The sequence below is a fragment of the Antennarius striatus genome, chromosome 1 (assembly GCF_040054535.1).
Source record: "Antennarius striatus isolate MH-2024 chromosome 1, ASM4005453v1, whole genome shotgun sequence".
Lineage (NCBI taxonomy): Eukaryota > Metazoa > Chordata > Actinopteri > Lophiiformes > Antennariidae > Antennarius > Antennarius striatus.
The window spans coordinates 27866364-27884183 of record NC_090776.1 but is presented as its reverse complement, the minus strand read 5'-3'; the positions used below and the strand labels follow the sequence as shown (position 1 = coordinate 27884183).

Here is a 17820-nt window from a genome sequence, read left to right as displayed (position 1 = left end):
AGTGAACACACGCCTACGAAAATATGAAAACAAACTGACCTCGTAATTTTTCTTCACTTTGACTCACACATGGAAAAAAACATGAGTTTTCAATGATTGCTGTTGCGATCTGTGGCCCAGATTTGTTATTAGGATTTTAAATCATTTGAATTCAATGAGGCGGTCACAGCTCCTTAGACAGGTGAGATTACGCATGAATGACCTGAGCTCCCGAACAGCAAAGGCTCTCTATCTGTCCATGTTTATTTGTTTGTTTTTTCTTTAACTTTGTTATTGACTTGTTGCCTCCTTTGTCTGTCTCTCTCCCAACATTGATTTTGCTGCAGACATGTAACTGTTCCCTTCAGTGACAGCAGAAGCAGAAAACAAAGATTTGCAGGTAGACACAGTTGGAGTGGCTTTGCTTCAGTGAGCTCTTACAAAGGTTTCTGGGTCTCCTCTAGGACCCAAAGAAGTGATTCCAGTCAGCTGTGTAGAAGAATGATCAGTAAATAGTGCTAATGTAAAATTCATTCAGTGGTGCTTTATTATTTAAATTGCACACAAGTAGTATGGCAAAAATATGAGACAATTATATCCATATACTGCTTTTTTATCTATCTATCTATCTATCTATCTATCTATCTATCTATCTATCTATCTATCTATCTATCTATCTATCTATCTATCTATCTATCAATCTATCTGTCTATCTATCTATCTATCTATCTATCTATCTATCTATCTATCTATCTATCTATCTATCTATCTATCTATCTATCTATCTATCTATCTATCTATCTATCTATCTATCTATCTATCTATTTTACTTTTGCAGAATGACATACTAGACACTACATTTGGCAGTCGTCTCACATTCCTGTCAGTCACTGAGAAGGTAATACATTAACAAAGAAGTTAATCTGTCTTCTCCGTGACTGATCCCTCAATTTTACGTGACAGATATTGATCCTACCATTGCATTCTGCATTTTTTTTGGCTCTCTTTACTCATTTCTGTTGTGCAACTTTTTGTCAAATGCTTCTTATTACCATTATAAATTTCTAAGAAGCATTACAGTATAAGTTCCCTGACTCATGGACAACAGGGAACATTATGAACTCACCAAGAATTCCCTCCTGCTCATCTTTTATACAAAAACGTAAGACTTTTTGTGGTCTCTATTGCATTTTTGCATATCCTATAGTGAAAGCGCAAAATGAAATGTAAGTATTGACCACTGATGAAAGCTTCTAGTGACAGACCAAACTATATTACTGTACATTACATTTAGGTCACCATGTTTACTAAAGCTCTGTGGCATCACTGAACTGATATGTTTTATGACTTGTGAATAAAGCTCCAGAGTGAAAGTTGAACCAATGTCACAATTTAAAAAAATAAATAAATGATTTCATGACTGCATTTAAACATTTGCATAAAATTTTGTTCAATGGGTGAAAAGTAAAAATGTCTCATGCAGAATATATATGGTTTAATGTTGTATAATTATTATATTATGATACTATTGTAGCATTAATGGCCTTAAGTATGAACATTAACATACTGTATCTACATTATAACCATAGGTTATCGTATTAATAGAGTTTAAACCAGTGTGAGGGGTTAATGCCCTGCAGGTAATGTATGGTGGCTGATCAATATGTGCACATGAGGATGCAACTCTATGGTGCAGGAGCCAAGCACTCCAGGTAATGAACTGCCTACTTGATATATACCCCTCACATGGTGGGACTGCAGCGGCGCAAAATGGTACTGCAACAGCAGCAATTCTTTGATTAGCCATTTCTCTTCCATCACGCTTCACTTGCAAGAAAAGAAATCTTACACGCAAATTTACTAACTCTCTGCCAGCGTGTCAAACGGCCATGAAGATCTAGGATACAGTTTTTAGTCTACCACTGATACTGAAAATTTAACCTCCTTAACCGTATGTAGTGCATATATGGTACATTTGACAATAAAGTTGACTATGACTATGTTTAGTGTGATTTTGTAAAAAAAAAAAAAAAAGACGCATGGCGTTATGAAAAAAAAGTGATGGTAAAAGTTTAATCAGTCTGGATTGACCTCCTCTCAGTGATTAATAATAGAAGCCTTTGGAGTTCCAATTTATGACCCCAGGTGAGTTCTTTGGGCTTCTCCCCATGCCTGACACACTTCATTTACACCTATATAATGAGGGTTTAAACAGAACGGTGACTGTAAATCTACTACAGTAAAATTGTTCTGCTCCTGACTCTGACTGGACCTCACCTTATTAAATCTCACATCATAGACCGGAGAAAAATTTACAGTCTTTTCCGAGATCACTTACCAAAGCAGTGTGAAGTCAGTGAATTATTGCATGTCACTAGATAGTTAATGGATGATTGTTGGAAGGAGAATTAGGTCCACATATCTATATCATATCTAATATTGAGGTTTTGCTAAGGATACAGATGATCAAGGCTAAGAAAAGGATTCTTTAATTCTGAGAACAATGTTTGTCTTTTTTGTAGGCCAAGATAGCATCATATCATGACAGTTTGTCAAGACACATATACCATTTAATGTCTGTTGACATGTTTAAACATATTTGCATCAGCATTTTTTCCTGTCATTATGTCTGTGTTGGGCACACACTTTGTTTCTAAAAAAAAACTGCAGTTATGAACTGTGCTGAAGTTGAAAGTAGATGTTATGGATTGGTGGTGAACTTAAAAAGTCCAGATGTCTCAAGGATTTGGATCCTACATTTTCAGATTGTCAGCTAAACTAACTTGGTTACATTTTATTGAAAAAAGTAAATTAAAAAAAATTTAGAGGTCAAGAAATGGCCAGTGTGGTAACTGGGCCTGTTTCAACTTTGTGAGGAAGAGGAGACTCTGTTGGGCCCCTTTTACCATATTTAAGACATTGCAGATCCATCAGGACTTTGATCTATGCACAGCTTCCACTGCTTCTCATGTACATGGAAGGAAGGTGGACTGTTTCCTTAGTTTTTGGTAGATGAAGAACCAGGTTGTTGTGTGTTGTGTGTCACATGCAATTTAATCAGTTTTCGTATAAAAATAATGCATATAAAAATAAATTTTAAATTAAGTACTATATACTGGAATTAATTCTATTAATTAGGCGTTATATACCAAAAGTATAGAAATTAATCCCCCCTTTTTTTGTGGTGATTCAAAAAACAGCAAGTACAGTTTGAGTACTGCATACAGCACTACTAACCTGCCATTTAAACCAGCTGCTGGACTGGTGTTAACTTGCAGCAGCTGATCTCTGAGGACTGGAGCGCTCGCTGGTTTTCGTGCGAGCTGCGCGTCAGGACGAGCTGCTGCGCGCTGGTGGAGAGTAAGAACTCGTTTGCACATACTAGAAATGAGATATTTTTGTTTTAATGTTTTAAGATAACACTATAATGAATCAAAATATCTCTGTGTGCAGTAAATAATCACGACTTTGATGCATAAGTTCCCGAATAACAAGCAGGTAAAGAGTTCGGCATGTCCGAGAAGAGGAGCGCTGAACGCTGCAGCTCCAGGGATTCATGACCACCAGCGGAGCAGATGAAGAAAAAATGATTCGCGCTCTTCACATCATCGCTTACGTCTTCTCTTTAATCCGCTGTAAGTCTGTTTTTCTTTACTTGATTTGCCTAAACTAGCACACGCGTTCTTCTCAGTTTGAACAGTTTTGAAATGAATTTTTGGTGAAAGTTCCTCTTTTCTCTTTCGTGTTTCGGTCATCTTTAAATGTTAAGTGCAGGTAAGATTTCAGAGCGATTTTAGCTTCAACTTCATTTGGCAAACAAGCAAATCATAGGAATAAAATTGTAAAATGCCCAAATTACACTTTTTCGATTGTTGAGCTTAGCCTAGATATGTTATTGCTGTTAAACACTGTCAAAAGTCTGTAATTAAATAAAGACTGAAGTCAATGAGCCATGTTTGGTATCACAACCAAAGGAACTGTAGAATACTTTATACCCAACAGAGAATTATTGGTACGAAACAGCCGGATCAACTTCCCAAAATCATAATTCCATTGCCAATTAATTTCTGATAATAACATCACTCATAAGATGAACATGGACATTTATTTGCTGAGAGAGGCGAAATCAAAGGTTATGGCAGATTAAATAAAATAATAAAATATCAGATGATTTTATAATATTTAATTATTAATATATATTAGTCATATATGTATATCCAGTATAAGTTGTTTTTTTTACTGTCACTGTGCTCCATAATACATTTTGTAGAGCACTTTTTGCACTCTAAATGAGTACTGTAGTGGATGAAATGCAGAATTGATCGTGACCTGATCTTGTTAACAATGATTATCATGGCTTCAAGAAGTTGCATGCATTAAAATAGACAAACAAGTGCTTCTGTGAAAATTTGTTTTTTTGCACATCACGCTATGCTTTTGATATTTTAATGTAATATATTTTGGGAAGGGGTGATCACAAATGTCCACAACAACAGTTCAAATCTGACCCGATTGAAGGGCTTGGAAGAACCAAATTGGCACATTGTTCTCGTAAATACTATTATCAACAAAGTACACATTCAGAATTGTTGAAAGAACACTAAAAATATGTCTGAAATGACTCTTTACTGGTTCATAAACTGAAACTAGCAACCTATTTAAGGGGGTGGCAGTAGTCCAGTAGGTCTTGGGCTGGGGAACGGAAGTCGCCAGCTCATAGCTTTGATCTATGGTCTTACTCACACTGGCCTTCTCCATGTGCGCTAGTCTATACACTAATCAGGTACTACTTTCAGGGTACCCAGACCTACCATGAAAATAGGTCAGGGTAAGTCGCGGTCTCTGACTGCCTCGTTTATATTTTATTCCAAACATTCCGTGGTGTAATCTGGTGGCGGGGTTAGAGGTTGGCGGGGTTTGCTGGGGGTTATTGATGGAACAACCAAGAGGTTATCCAAGCAACCAATCAACCACTCCAGGATAAATTCTGTACTCCATAACATCCAATTAAACCTTTTGGCTTATTCATGCAATTGATTATGGTTTCTCTCCTAATTTGTTGCATGTTTATACAATAATGTTTTACAGTTTGCATCATGCACTGTGACCTTATCAACTTCTCAATGGCTGACTAGCATCATATTAACATGCGCAACCTCACTTTCAATTATTATAAATTCAATGCATCGCCTATGAGACAATGTACATTCTACACATTAAACCTATACACACATACACATGTACCAGTGCCAGCATAGCAGGTTATCACAAGTTTTGGCGGTTTCCTATTGGCCTTTACCCCTGGAGAAAGCTTGTTTGACTCTGACCACCAAGGGCTTTGACAACATACCATCTGTTCAATGAGTGCTTTCATATTGGATGGAATTAAAGCCCAGTGACAAAGGCACATCGTTTCAGCATGAGACAGCTCAGCAGTCATCCACACCTCACAAAAAGTCCATTGTCTGCGACCTGATAATGACACAGTCTACTACTGAAAAGAGAAGAATTCTCTAAGGTTCTCCTGTCAGGAACATTCCTCTGCAGGATATTGACAACAGGAACTTTTCTTCTTCTTTTCCTTTCGGCTTTTCCCTTCAGGGGTCACCACAGCGAATCAGTTGCCTCCATCCAACCCTGTCTTCTGCATCCTCTTCTCTCACACCAACTACCTTCATGTCCTCTTTTACTACATCCATAAACCTCTTTGGTCTTCCCTTAGGCCTCCTGCCTGGCAGTTAAAAACTCAGCATCCTTCTATCAGTATATTCACTATCTCTCCTCTGGACATGTCCAAACCATCTCAGTCTGGCCTCTCTGACTTTATCTCCAAAACCTCTAACATGTGCTGTCCCTCTGATGAACTCATTCCTGATCCTATCCTTCCTGGTCACTCCCAAAGAGAACCTCAGCATCTTCATCTCTGCTACCTCCAGCTCTGTCTCCTGTCTTTTCCTCAGTGACACTGTCTCTGGATCAAACAACATCGCTGGTCTCACCACAGTTTTGTACACCTTTCCTTTCATTTTAGCTGAAACTCTTCTATCACACATCACACCTGACACTTTCCACTACCCCTTCCATCCTGTCTTACACGCTTCTTCACCTCTTTTCCACACCCTCCATTGCTCTGGACTGTTGACCCTAAGTACTTAAAATCCTCCACCTTCTTGATCTCTTCTCCCTGTAACCTCACTCTTCCACTTGGGTCCTTCTCATTCATGCACATGTACTGTATGTTCCCTGCTCTCACTGCAGATCACAATGTCATCTGCAAACATCATAGTCCATAGAGATTCCTGTCTAACCTCATCTGTCAGCCTGTCCATCACCATAGCGAACAAGAAGGGGCTCAGAGCTGATCCCTGATGCAGTCCCACCTCCACCTTGAACTCCTCTGTCACACCTACAGCACACCTCACCACTGTCTTACAGTCCTCATACATGTCCTGCACCGCTCTAACATACTTCTCTGCCACGCCAGACTTCCTCATACAATACTACAGTTCCTCTCTGGGCACCCTGTCATCAGCTTTCTCCAGATCTACAAAAACACAATGCAGCTCCCTCTGTCCTTCTCTGTACTTCTCTATCAACATCCCTAAAGCAAATACTGAATCTGTAGTACTCTTTTTTGGCATGAAACCATACTGCTGCTCACAAATGTTCACTTCTGCCCTTAGACTAGCTTTAACTACACTTTCCCATAACTTCATTGTATGGCTCATCAGCTTTATTCCTCTGTAGTTGCCACAAGTCTGCACGTCTCCCTTGTTCTTAAAAATGGGCACCAACACACTTCTCCTCCATTCCTCAGGCATCTTCTCACTATCTAAGATCCTGTTGAACAACCCAGTCAGAAACTCTACTGCCACCTCTCCTAGACACTTCCAAACCTCTACAGGTATATCATCAGGACCGACTGCCTTTCCACTCTTCATCCTCTTCAGTGCCCCCCTCACTTCATCCTGACTAATCTTTGCTACATCCTGGTCCACAACAGTCACCTCTTCTAGTCTTTGCTCTTTCTCATTTTCCACGTTCATCAACTCTTCAAAGTACTCTTTCCATCTTCCCATCACACTACTGGCACCTGTCAATAGACTTCCATCCCTATCCTTAATCACCCTAACGTGCTGCACGTCCTTCCAATCTCTATCTCTCTGTCTTGCCAACCAGTATAGATCAGTCTCTCCCTCCTTACTGTCCAACCTAGCATACAAGTCATCATAAGCTTCTTGTTTGGCCTTTGCTACCTCTACCTTCACCTTACGCTGCATCTCCCTGTACTGTCTACTGTCCTCAATCCTCTCAGTGTCTCACTTCTTCTTAGCTAACCTCTTTCTCTGTATACACTCCTGTATCTCTTCATTCCATCACCAAGTCTCCTTATCTACTTTCTTTCCAGATGACACACCAAGAACTCTCCTACCTGTCTCCCTGATCACATCAGCTGTAGTTGTCCAGTCATCTGGAAGCACCTCCTGACCACCCAGAGCCTGTCTTAACACCTTCCTAAAAGTCCTGCAACACTCTTTTTCAGCTTCCACCATTTTGTCTTCTGCTCTGCCTTTGTCCTCTTCATCTTCCTCACCACCAGAGTCATCCTACACACCACCATCCTATGCTGTTTCGCTACACTCTCGCCTACCACTACTTTACAGTCACTGATCTCCTTCAGATTACACCGTCTACACCAGATGTAGTCTACCTGTGTGATCCTACCACCACTCTTATAGGTCACCCTATGTTCCTGCCTCTTCTGGAAGAAAACATTCACTATAGCCATTTCCATCCTTTTTGCAAAGTCAACTACCATCTTTCCTTCTGCGTTCCTCTCCTGGGTACCAAACCTGCCCATCACCTCATCATCACCTCTGTTCCTGTACCAACATGTTATTGAAGTCTGCACCAATGACAACTCTCTCACTTCTAGGTATGCTCAGCATCACTTCATCGAAGTCCAACCAGAATTTCTTCTTCTCCTCCAGCTCACATCCTACCTGTGGAGCATACCCACTAAAAACAATGAAAATGACACCTTCAGTTTCTAGCTTCAGACTCATCACTCTATCTGACACTCTTTTTACCTCCAGGACATTCCTAACAAACTCCTCCTTCAAGATAACTCCTACTCCATTTCTCTTCCTATCTACACCATGATAGAACAACTTCAACCCTGCTCCTAAACTTCTAGCCTTGCTTCCTTTCCATCTGGTCTCCTGGACACACAGTATGTCTACCTTCCTCCTCTGCATCATGTCAACCAACTCTCTACCTTTTCCTGTCATAGTTCCAACATTCAACGTCCCTACGCTCAGTCCTATACTCTTGGTGTTTCTCTTCTCTCTTTTCCTACAAACACACTTTCCTCCTCTCCTTCTTCAACCCACAGTAGTCCAATTTCCACCAGCACCCTGTAGGTCAACAGCACCGATGGCGGTCGTTGTTAACCGGGGCCTCGACTGATCCGGTATGGAAGTCATAGGTTTGATTCACATGTTTGAGTTGCCTAAAGTTTTACGCTGGATGCCTATCCTGACACAACCCTCGGTATTTATCTGGGCTTGGGACCGGCACAATAGGACACTGGCTTGTGTCCACTTGTGGCTACATTATTGACAACAGGAACTATTCCTCTTCAAATGACCTTTAACAGAGAGCCTCACCTCTTTTGTGTTATTTTAATGAGAAAGTCAGCTCAGCTGTTTTGGGCAGTGTAAGGGCATTAATAATCCACTGCACTTAAGAAAAAAAAAGTGATGCTTTGTGTATTCATTCAACTCCAGATAAGATGCTGATCATTTTCAATCAGGTTTGTTTACACCCTGCATGGGCATTACGTATCTGGGCTGGAGGGGAGGAGGTTGGGTGTTGGTGTTTACAGCTGTTTCTCATTTGAAAGATGCACATGCTGGTTTGTCTTTAGGTAAAAGCAGAATTATTATCACTCTCTGAAAATATCTACACTAACCTCAGATGTCATTATTTGAAAACAGCTTTGAGGACTTCATAGTTGCCTTTGGTAGACATACAAACGGATGGATGAACAAAGGAACGAACACGAGAATACTGACAATTACAATACATCACCACTTTAAAGTGGGATGTTATCAGAAATCAGAAATAGTTAGAACTAGTCAGTAAGGAAAATGTCAGCATGTCAAATGAAATTCTCTTGTGTGGAAACATATATCATCTCAGTATATCCGTAGTCCGATGCTCATTAGTGTTTGACCAAGCACAGCCTCTCTCCATACAGCACAATGTCTAACATTCTAAAGATTTTGTCATTAGGCAGCAATGGAGCAGACTCAGAGGAGCGGCTCATGAATTTGTTGCTGGGAAAGAATCGCTACAACCCACTCATACGGCCAGCAGTCAACCGGACAGAACGAGTCACAGTGAAGCTGCAAGTGTCTCTGGCTCAGCTTATCAGTGTGGTAAGGAATAAGATACTGCTCACCGTAAATATGGGTGTGTATTTTTACTATTCATGTATCTGTGTTTATGAAAAACCAACGGTGTGCTGCGTAGAAACTCGGGAAAAGTGATTGAATGTGGATGACAGGAATAATAGTGACAACCACAAAGTACAATATACCTTAAGAGTTTAATCAGCTATGTGACTGAGCTATGTGTCAAACAAGTCCTAAGTAAAACAACACTTTAAAATAATTCAAATCATTTTCATCCATTCCAGCCTTCGTAAAAAAGCCACAAACTCCTCTAAATTATTTAAAAATCTACCAATAGACATACTTTCTTCTTTTCCTTTCGACTTTTCCCTTCAGGGGTCATCACAGCGAAACAATTGCCTCCATCAAACCCTGTCTTCTAATTACATGTACGTTACGTAAACAATGATAAAGTATGAAAAAGAAACACAAAAGTCACAAGCACATGGGCACTACGTCTTTACTCCGTGAAAAAGAATGAGATGCGGTCTCAGCTTATGTATCCATCCACCAACTAGTACTAGTGTCCTAAAGCACGGCTCGGATCCCACATTTTGCTTGTATGTTGAACTAAAATATGGACAGCGCGACGGCTCATTTCTCAAAAAGCTTGTATGTCAAGAAGCTCGTATCTCAAGGTACAACTGTAGTCAATTGCAAACCAGCCTCTGCATAGAGAGAAAAAAACATCGACTGCGGCTTAGGTTGTGAGAGAGTCGTCCACTTATGGGTTGGTTCAAGCCCCATGTCCTCCAGTCTACATTGCAATGTATTCTTGAGTAAGATACTCAATCTCAGCTTCATCCTGGGTGCCATAATTACAGCCCACTACTCCTCTGGAGTTGGTCAAATAGAGAACCTGAATTTTCCTGAGGGGACTTCCCAACGGGTTTGATAAAGTATGGAAAAGAAGGAAGAGGTGGTCATAGCTCGAAATAGACGAAGAAGAGGATAGGTCTGGTCAGCTGAGAGCTCTCCCTCTGTTAACCCCGGATTGAAACTTCAGCACATTTGATTAAAAGGAGCCATAAAACTGTTTTAGCACAGTGATTGAGGCTCTTCATTGATTTACAGGCTCTTTACAGCTGCAGACGAAGCCAACACGGCTAATTCACAGCACCCCAACCCGGTCTATTAGCTTTCATTGAACACATTGGACTAATTGGTATTTGGTATCACTTCATTTTCAGTGTCTGTCATGGTAGTATGATGACAGTATCACTGAGGTATTTTGACCTCAGTTCAAACTAAATTTTACAGCTGGGAATGATAAAGTAATAAAGAAGATTTAGCAGAAATCATTTACTGTCCTCTGATCTCAGATGCTGATGCTGTTAAATGGAAGAGGAATGTCAATGTGTGCAAAAAATATCTACAATCTAACATTAATTATGTAATTATTTTGAAATAATTTATGTATTTTTCATTTTCAAACTATTTTATTTTAATTACTGGTATTTTATTTCATACAAGTCTTCTATCAGTAGCCTGTCATCCACAATTTCTGATTACTTTTGATTTCTGTTTTTTATATGTAGTTTGGATTGCAGGTTGATAGCAAGTTACAGTCAGTTTATTGCAACGTTTATTGTAAAAACACTGGTCAGGATCGTGTTCATTTGTAAATCTATATAGATTTTTACTTTCCAGGAAACAAATATGAGGGCAAATATCTTCTTATCCAGTCTTTTTTTTTTTTTTCAAATGCGATATTCCCATTAATACAAACTCAACTAATCAGTTTTTAGAGTTGGATTTATGTCTGTATTTTAAAACATGTTTCTTTCAGAATGAAAGAGAACAGATCATGACTACAAACATGTGGCTCACTCAGGTAAGTGCTGTGATTGACTCACTCCTCATCTGTCATGTTAAATGTCCTTTCCTCTGAGGTTCAAACAATATAATCGTCTTCACTCAGTGTGGAACAAACGGTTTCTGTAATTGTGCTCTCAACACATCACACTGAAATATGTCATCAGAAACAAACGGTGTCTTGAGAAATTGTTTGGAGGTCAGACTTTATGGCCAGCTCTCTCTGTCCCCCCAGCACTGGGTGGATTACAGGTTATCATGGGACCCTGCAAAGTATGAAGGCATCGACAAACTGCGTATTCCCTCCAGACACATCTGGCTTCCAGATATAGTCCTGTACAACAAGTAAGATTCATGGGAATGTCATAGTGATACTTGACTAGGAGATTTCATATAAACAGAATGATGTGGGATAGCAGCAATAGTGACACATTTTTGAAAATCTGGTAGCTACTTAATAGCTCAGCTCATTTATTTAACCTACTTTAACTGGAATAAGGAACTTTTTTTGGATCATATTGCAGCACTACAGCACCTACTAAATCAGCACACATAAACACACCAAAAGCTTTTCTTTAAGCGAAGAGAGCACAGCAGATTGTTCAAACAATTTAGCATTTCTTTTTTACCTGATCATCTGATAGAATCACTGAGATACTCATATAGACAGTCATTTAAATTTTAGTTCTGTTGACCATTCATATCTTTCCCAGCTGCTTCTCTGAATTTATACACAACAAAGACTTTCATCTATTCTCTTTGGGTTTCAGTTTTTTTTATTGATTCAGCTGTCCTTGACAAACAAGCATGTTTTTAGCAAAGAGCAGCTTTCCTCTCATCCGAGTTTGATTTTTTTCATGGTTTTTCTCGGTTTCTTTTTCCTAGCGCCGATGGCACCTATGAGGTAACAGTCTTCACCAATGCCATTGTCCTCTCCAATGGCAGCATCAACTGGCTTCCTCCAGCCATCTACAAAAGTGCCTGTAGGATTGAGGTCAAGCATTTTCCCTTTGACCAGCAGAACTGTACTCTCAAGTTCCGTTCTTGGACGTACGACCACACAGAGATCGACCTGATCTTAAAGTCTGAGGCTGCTAGCATGGATGATTTTACTCCCAGCGGTGAATGGGATATCTTAGCCCTCCCTGGCAGGCGGACAGTGAACCCACAGGATCCCACCTATGTGGATCTCACATATGACTTTATTATTAAAAGAAAGCCCCTGTTTTACACCATAAACCTTATCATTCCCTGTGTTATGATCACCTCTCTAGCTATTTTAGTCTTTTACTTACCCTCAGACTGTGGAGAGAAGATGACCCTCTGCATCTCCGTCCTTTTGGCTCTTACGGTGTTTTTACTTTTAATATCAAAGATTGTTCCTCCCACTTCACTGGATGTTCCTCTGATTGGAAAGTACCTGATGTTTACAATGGTACTGGTGACATTCTCTATCATCACCAGCGTGTGTGTGCTCAATGTGCACCATCGTTCTCCCAGCACTCACACCATGCCACCATGGGTCAAGCTGATATTTCTCATCAAATTGCCTTCCTTGCTTTTCATGAGACGCCCTCACAATACCTCTTCATGTCAGAGACTTCGCCAGCAGCGTTGCCTGCATTCCAGGAGAGCTATTTTGGGGTTGGGTTACCCAGTTGCATCCAAAACAGGCATCACTGTGTCATCTTCTGTCCTGCTCTCTTCTGACTCTGCATTCTCCACCCCAGGACACAAAAATGTAGCTCTTCCACTCAGCCACAATCATTCCTGTAGGAAAGGTGACCTGCATTCCAATGACTACCTTCCCTGTGGTTTGGCTACCCAGGAACTTCAGCAGGGAATCTACTCAGATTGGGCTTCTGATGTCAAAGAGGCAGTGAACGGGGTGCAGTTTGTGGCGGAACGCATGATGGGAGATGATGACGATCAGAGTGTATGTATGACGGCTCATAGAAAGTGCTTTATTGCATCAATACAATGCTACACGTTTGTTTGTGCTGCTTAAGGATAGGTTTACATTTCAAATTTGATAATGGATGAGGAATGTGTTCGCATTTTTAAGGTTGTAAAGTTAACAATTTAAAAGTTTGCTCTTTTTTTCTTTAATAATTCATTTATGTTCAAGCCTGTTACTCTGCTCAGATCCAATATTTAGAGCACATGTGTCAAAGGCAAGGCCCGGGGGCCAAGTGTGGCCTGCCACATCATTTTATGTGGCCCGCCAGAACATTGAAGGTCAGTGTCAAAAAATAAATAGGTCAAAAGTGTGCATTGGGCAAAACTACATTTCCCATAATGCAGTAACCAAGTCCAGTTTAACTTTGATAAAGCGTTTTTTACAAAGTTAAAGCCCTAACTTGTGTTTGACGTTATTTGTCTTTATTCAATCTGATAGTTTGATCCTGGATTGATGGAGTTCTGTCAGTTTTGTAACCTGACAAATTAAAAAAGATTTATGTTATAACAGCGAAACAAACAAACATGTTTTTTTCTGTGCAACTGCAATGTTTGTAACTTGAATAAGTACTAAATTAAGAGTAATAACATTGAGGAGTAGTTACATTACATTGAGTTACATTGAGTTACATTTATAAGTTACATCTGACCCTTTGAGGACAGCTATGATGATGATGTGGCCCTCGGTGAAAATGAGTTTGTTAAACCAAACACATTACTCTTGATGGAAACCTTACTGTCTTTATGTTCCTGCTTGTGCATAATCATAAATGAAAAGTACTTCATTTGTAGGATTTGGAAACACGGGGAGATGGAGTTTTAAATTTTTAATCGTAAAACTCCCATTCACAACCTGTTGACTAGGAAAAATGAGGAAAATGAAAAACCTACATAGGTACATAAATTCCTTTGAAATTTTAGCCAAGGTTGTGCATTGGTAAAGCTTTATTGTCAATATACTGAAACATACATTCCCAAATGGCCCAAGACATTTGCAGGTGATGCAACACATCAGGCTTCAGGCTGTTTCCATCTGTGTTACCAGCAGTTTATTTTCTTATTTCCAAATAAAATCAAATAAGAATCAAAAATGTTACTATGCTCTTGTCACATTTGAGAATTTACCTTTTTAACAATACATTATACAGATTTTTAAAAAAAAATGTGAATCTGATAAATAATGTGAGACTAACTTCTGTGATGGGATTGTCATTTCAGTCCCCACTCACTCTGTAAAGGCCTCTCCCCAATGAGACAATGTAGTTTAATAAGGTTAAAAATTAGGACTGTAATTTATAGATGTGATATTTCTTGCTAAAGATATGAATTTAATCATAATTTTTTAATATAGGTTTCTCTTCCATCAGTCCTGATCCTATTATACTGAATCAAAATTTTCTGTATTGACAAGATAATATTAACTGCATATTCTGTGACCTCTGTGGAGCAGGGGGGAAAAAATGTTGACTGTGACCCAGAAAATTGAAGGCAGGCTGTCAGTAATCAGTTGCTTTCTCAGATCAATCAATAAACTAAGGAGGGAATCAGGAATGAGGAATGACCTTGTTTTAAAAACTACCAAGTGCAGCATTAAAAAATGGGGTGAAAGGGTTAATAACCAATCTGGAGTATTACTAGGGAAATGGTCCCTGTATGGATACAATTTTATTTTGTTCCAGTCTGAAGAGTAGTGAATGTTTTAGGAATAAAATGTCCATTTGGCTAACATTGTTGGTCCTAATGATTGGGGACACCATCCCAAATCTGTGTGTTTACAGATAAACACAATAGAATAAAAGAGATTCACAGGATTTACTATGAGGTTGTTTTTTGGGGGGGTTTTTTTGGTTTGTTTCACAAAGTGAGTGACTCTTATTTACTCATATCATCCGTCAGTTGTACTCTGCCACCAGGTGGTCACATGGAAGCATGGGAGCGCCCACAGACAACACACTGAGGCAGAATCATTTGAGCATCCAACCCCTCTGCCATACTGCTGGTTTATTGTGAGAAATGAAAAATAACACATTTAAAGTTGCTAATTCACATTTTACATCTGTGTATTTCCAGGTAATTGAGGACTGGAAGTATGTGGCTATGGTGGTGGATCGAATGTTCCTCTGGATCTTTGTGATAGTTTGTGTGGTGGGCACCCTTGGCTTATTTCTTCAACCTCTCCTTCAGAATCAGATCACTCCTAACCAAGAACCCAGTTCAGAGACTCCACGCATGTGATGAGCAATGAGGAAGAAGATCTGGTTTTCTCTTTTTTAGCAATTACACTCTTAAATTTTATATCTATGTCAGTAGTGTTTGCAAAGACATGTTAGTGTAGTACTATGTTGGTAAAAAAGCACAAATCTCAACATTATTTGTGCCAAATTTCACCAACAGGCCACTAAGGAGGGTTAAACGGGGACTTACAACCAATTCCAATGCATATTAGTGTTACAAAAAAACCCATTTGATTTACAACAAAACAACCATATCCAGCGCTCAAAAGTCTGAAATGGAATGATCTAACATGGTATTAATGAAGGTATTTTCCCATCATGTTGATAAAGGACAGCTGCAGACTATATCAAAACTAATATGGCTGACAGTTGTCATGTCATCATATACTCTTTGCATATGTATAAATTAGATTAACTTACCATTGAAGTGTGATGTACAATAAAAAAAATGTATAATAAAGATAAATGTGTGTTCTATTTCAATCCGATTAAATGCAAAAAAATTCCAACAAAGCCACAAATTGTTAGGATATTTCCAAAGTGCTGTGTTCAAAGTTAGTTAAAAGTTATAAAGTTGTCCACTGAGCAGATGCATTAGCTGATGATGTGCCGTTTACAAAATGTTATCACCAAAGACAGCTGTTCTCTTGAGTGTGTGAGCAGGCAAAATATATGTTAGTACAACAAAACCCTTGGAGTTTCGTACTCTTGCTGTGTTATTGCCATATATTTGGCATGCTGGCATGAGAAAAACACTAATAAAGTTTTTTTTTCTGTAAGTTCTTAATGACAAAAAAAAACCCAATATGCATTTGCTTCAGATCCTGTAATCTCACAGCTGTTCATTTGTAACTGTAAAAGAGGTGCTTTCTGTTCTTGCTCAATAAACAATGCTGAGTGGGCTCATTAGAGATTCTGCAAACTGTTGTCTTCAATGACATCAAGAGATCGACATCAGCATCTGTCTTAATGGACAAAGCTCCTTACATCCAAGTTTTCACAATCATTCGAGGCTTTTTCATTCACCTGTTAGTTTCCTATCATTTATTCAGAAAGACAAAGCAGCACCAAAGCAGAAAAAATCAAAGGTTCATCTGTTTACATACTGACAAAGCAGGAGTCCTCAGTCCGGTAAATCACAAACTAAATGTCGGCATTATTTTGTCATTCATGTCAAATAAGATACACATAGAGTCATTGAGAGTTTGTCTTGCCACATAATAAAGGATTTATTCATTCATTCATTGCCAAAACCTGTTTCTGTCGTGGATAAAGGATTTATATCCATGACTATCTGTAATAATATCGATGAAATATGTGCATTCAGCAAAAATACATGAGCTCTAAAGCTGTCACTAAGTATAGTCTTGTTAAAAAAAAAAAAAAAGTCTTCAATTGGTAGGTGTACAAAAGTTTTAACATTCTTGTTGAAGGTGAAATTAACATTTCTATTTCTGTGATGTCATGATATCCCCATGGGGGCAATCGTCTTTTCACCTGGCCCACTTAAAGGACTTGAGACTACAAGGACAGACACCAAACAGCTGAAGTGTTGGTGGCAATTTATGTATCTGCCGGGAGAACTTCACCAGGACCAAGAAGCATTAAACATTTGCCCAAAGGGAAGAAAGAAAAAACATTCAAAGGCACACTTATATCCCAAATTAAGCGGGTTTAGATGGTACATATTGAATTGAAAGGACTGGATATTATGTAAAACCAATATTCAATAAACACTGACGGAAAAATGCTGCTATTCGTTAAATATTTATGATTCAATAAATTATTTTGTAAAAATTGAAATTGATATATTCAATACAAACCTCATCAGCTTGATAAAGACTGTGTGGTTGTGCTTTGATCAGATTAACATACATTTATAAATAACCTGTATCGGTGCTCCAAAGTGACGCCATGTTTCTCCGTTGGAGTGAAGTTATATAAGGACAGATGGAAAATCTCTCATCAAATCCCCCCCAAAACTCATTTAACTCGTTGTCATTGTGTGTGTGTTGGAACATTCCATCATGTTTATTTCATATCTCTTTGAATATAAATAAGGTGTTAGAATCTGTAAACGGATTGGGTTTTTTTTAAAAATATGGTTCCATTGCCGTTTTCCTAGTTAAGACAGAATAAAACGGTTCTGGTGATATTTGTAACAGGGACATAAAACTACAGGAGTAAACCAGGCTGTGGGGTTCTCCCACTGAAAGAAGGCTGTGAACTCTTGTTGAAACATTTGCATTCCTGGATGTGTTTTTATTGTTTAATTAGATTAGTTTGTTACAGACTACTATAATCCTATTTATCTATTTATGGGTGTATTTATGCACTTATCTTAAAATGATTTCTTTCTGTGACTGGAGCGTGCC

General features: G+C 38.9%; 1 protein-coding gene across 3 annotated transcripts; it reads left to right on the top strand.

Annotated features, from left to right (window-relative positions):
- The first annotated feature begins 3274 nt into the window (after positions 1–3274).
- On the top strand, positions 3275–16177 carry chrnb4 (cholinergic receptor, nicotinic, beta 4 (neuronal)). 3 transcript variants are annotated; one of them, XM_068320984.1, is made up of 7 exons: positions 3275–3339; positions 3433–3614; positions 9277–9422; positions 11227–11271; positions 11488–11597; positions 12138–13188; positions 15282–16177. In XM_068320984.1, exons 2-7 carry the CDS (start codon positions 3536–3538, stop codon positions 15444–15446), a joined length of 1596 nt encoding a protein of 531 aa, XP_068177085.1. In that variant the 5' UTR covers positions 3275–3339; positions 3433–3535; the 3' UTR covers positions 15447–16177. The 3 variants fall into 3 exon arrangements, with proteins under 3 accessions (XP_068177085.1, XP_068177093.1, XP_068177075.1); XM_068320992.1 differs by having other exon boundaries at positions 3325–3614; positions 12138–12993; positions 13081–13188; XM_068320974.1 differs by having other exon boundaries at positions 3325–3614.
- The last annotated feature ends 1643 nt before the right edge of the window (positions 16178–17820 follow it).

Excerpts from the sequence above, each read along its gene's own strand:
- chrnb4 (XM_068320984.1), top strand. The coding sequence starts at position 3,536 with ATGACCACCAGCGGAGCAGATGAAGAAAAAATGATTCGCGCTCTTCAC. Across the intron at positions 11,272-11,487 it reads CAAACATGTGGCTCACTCAG|CACTGGGTGGATTACAGGTT; the intron begins GTAAGTGCTGTG and ends CTGTCCCCCCAG. Across the intron at positions 11,598-12,137 it reads GATATAGTCCTGTACAACAA|CGCCGATGGCACCTATGAGG; the intron begins GTAAGATTCATG and ends TCTTTTTCCTAG.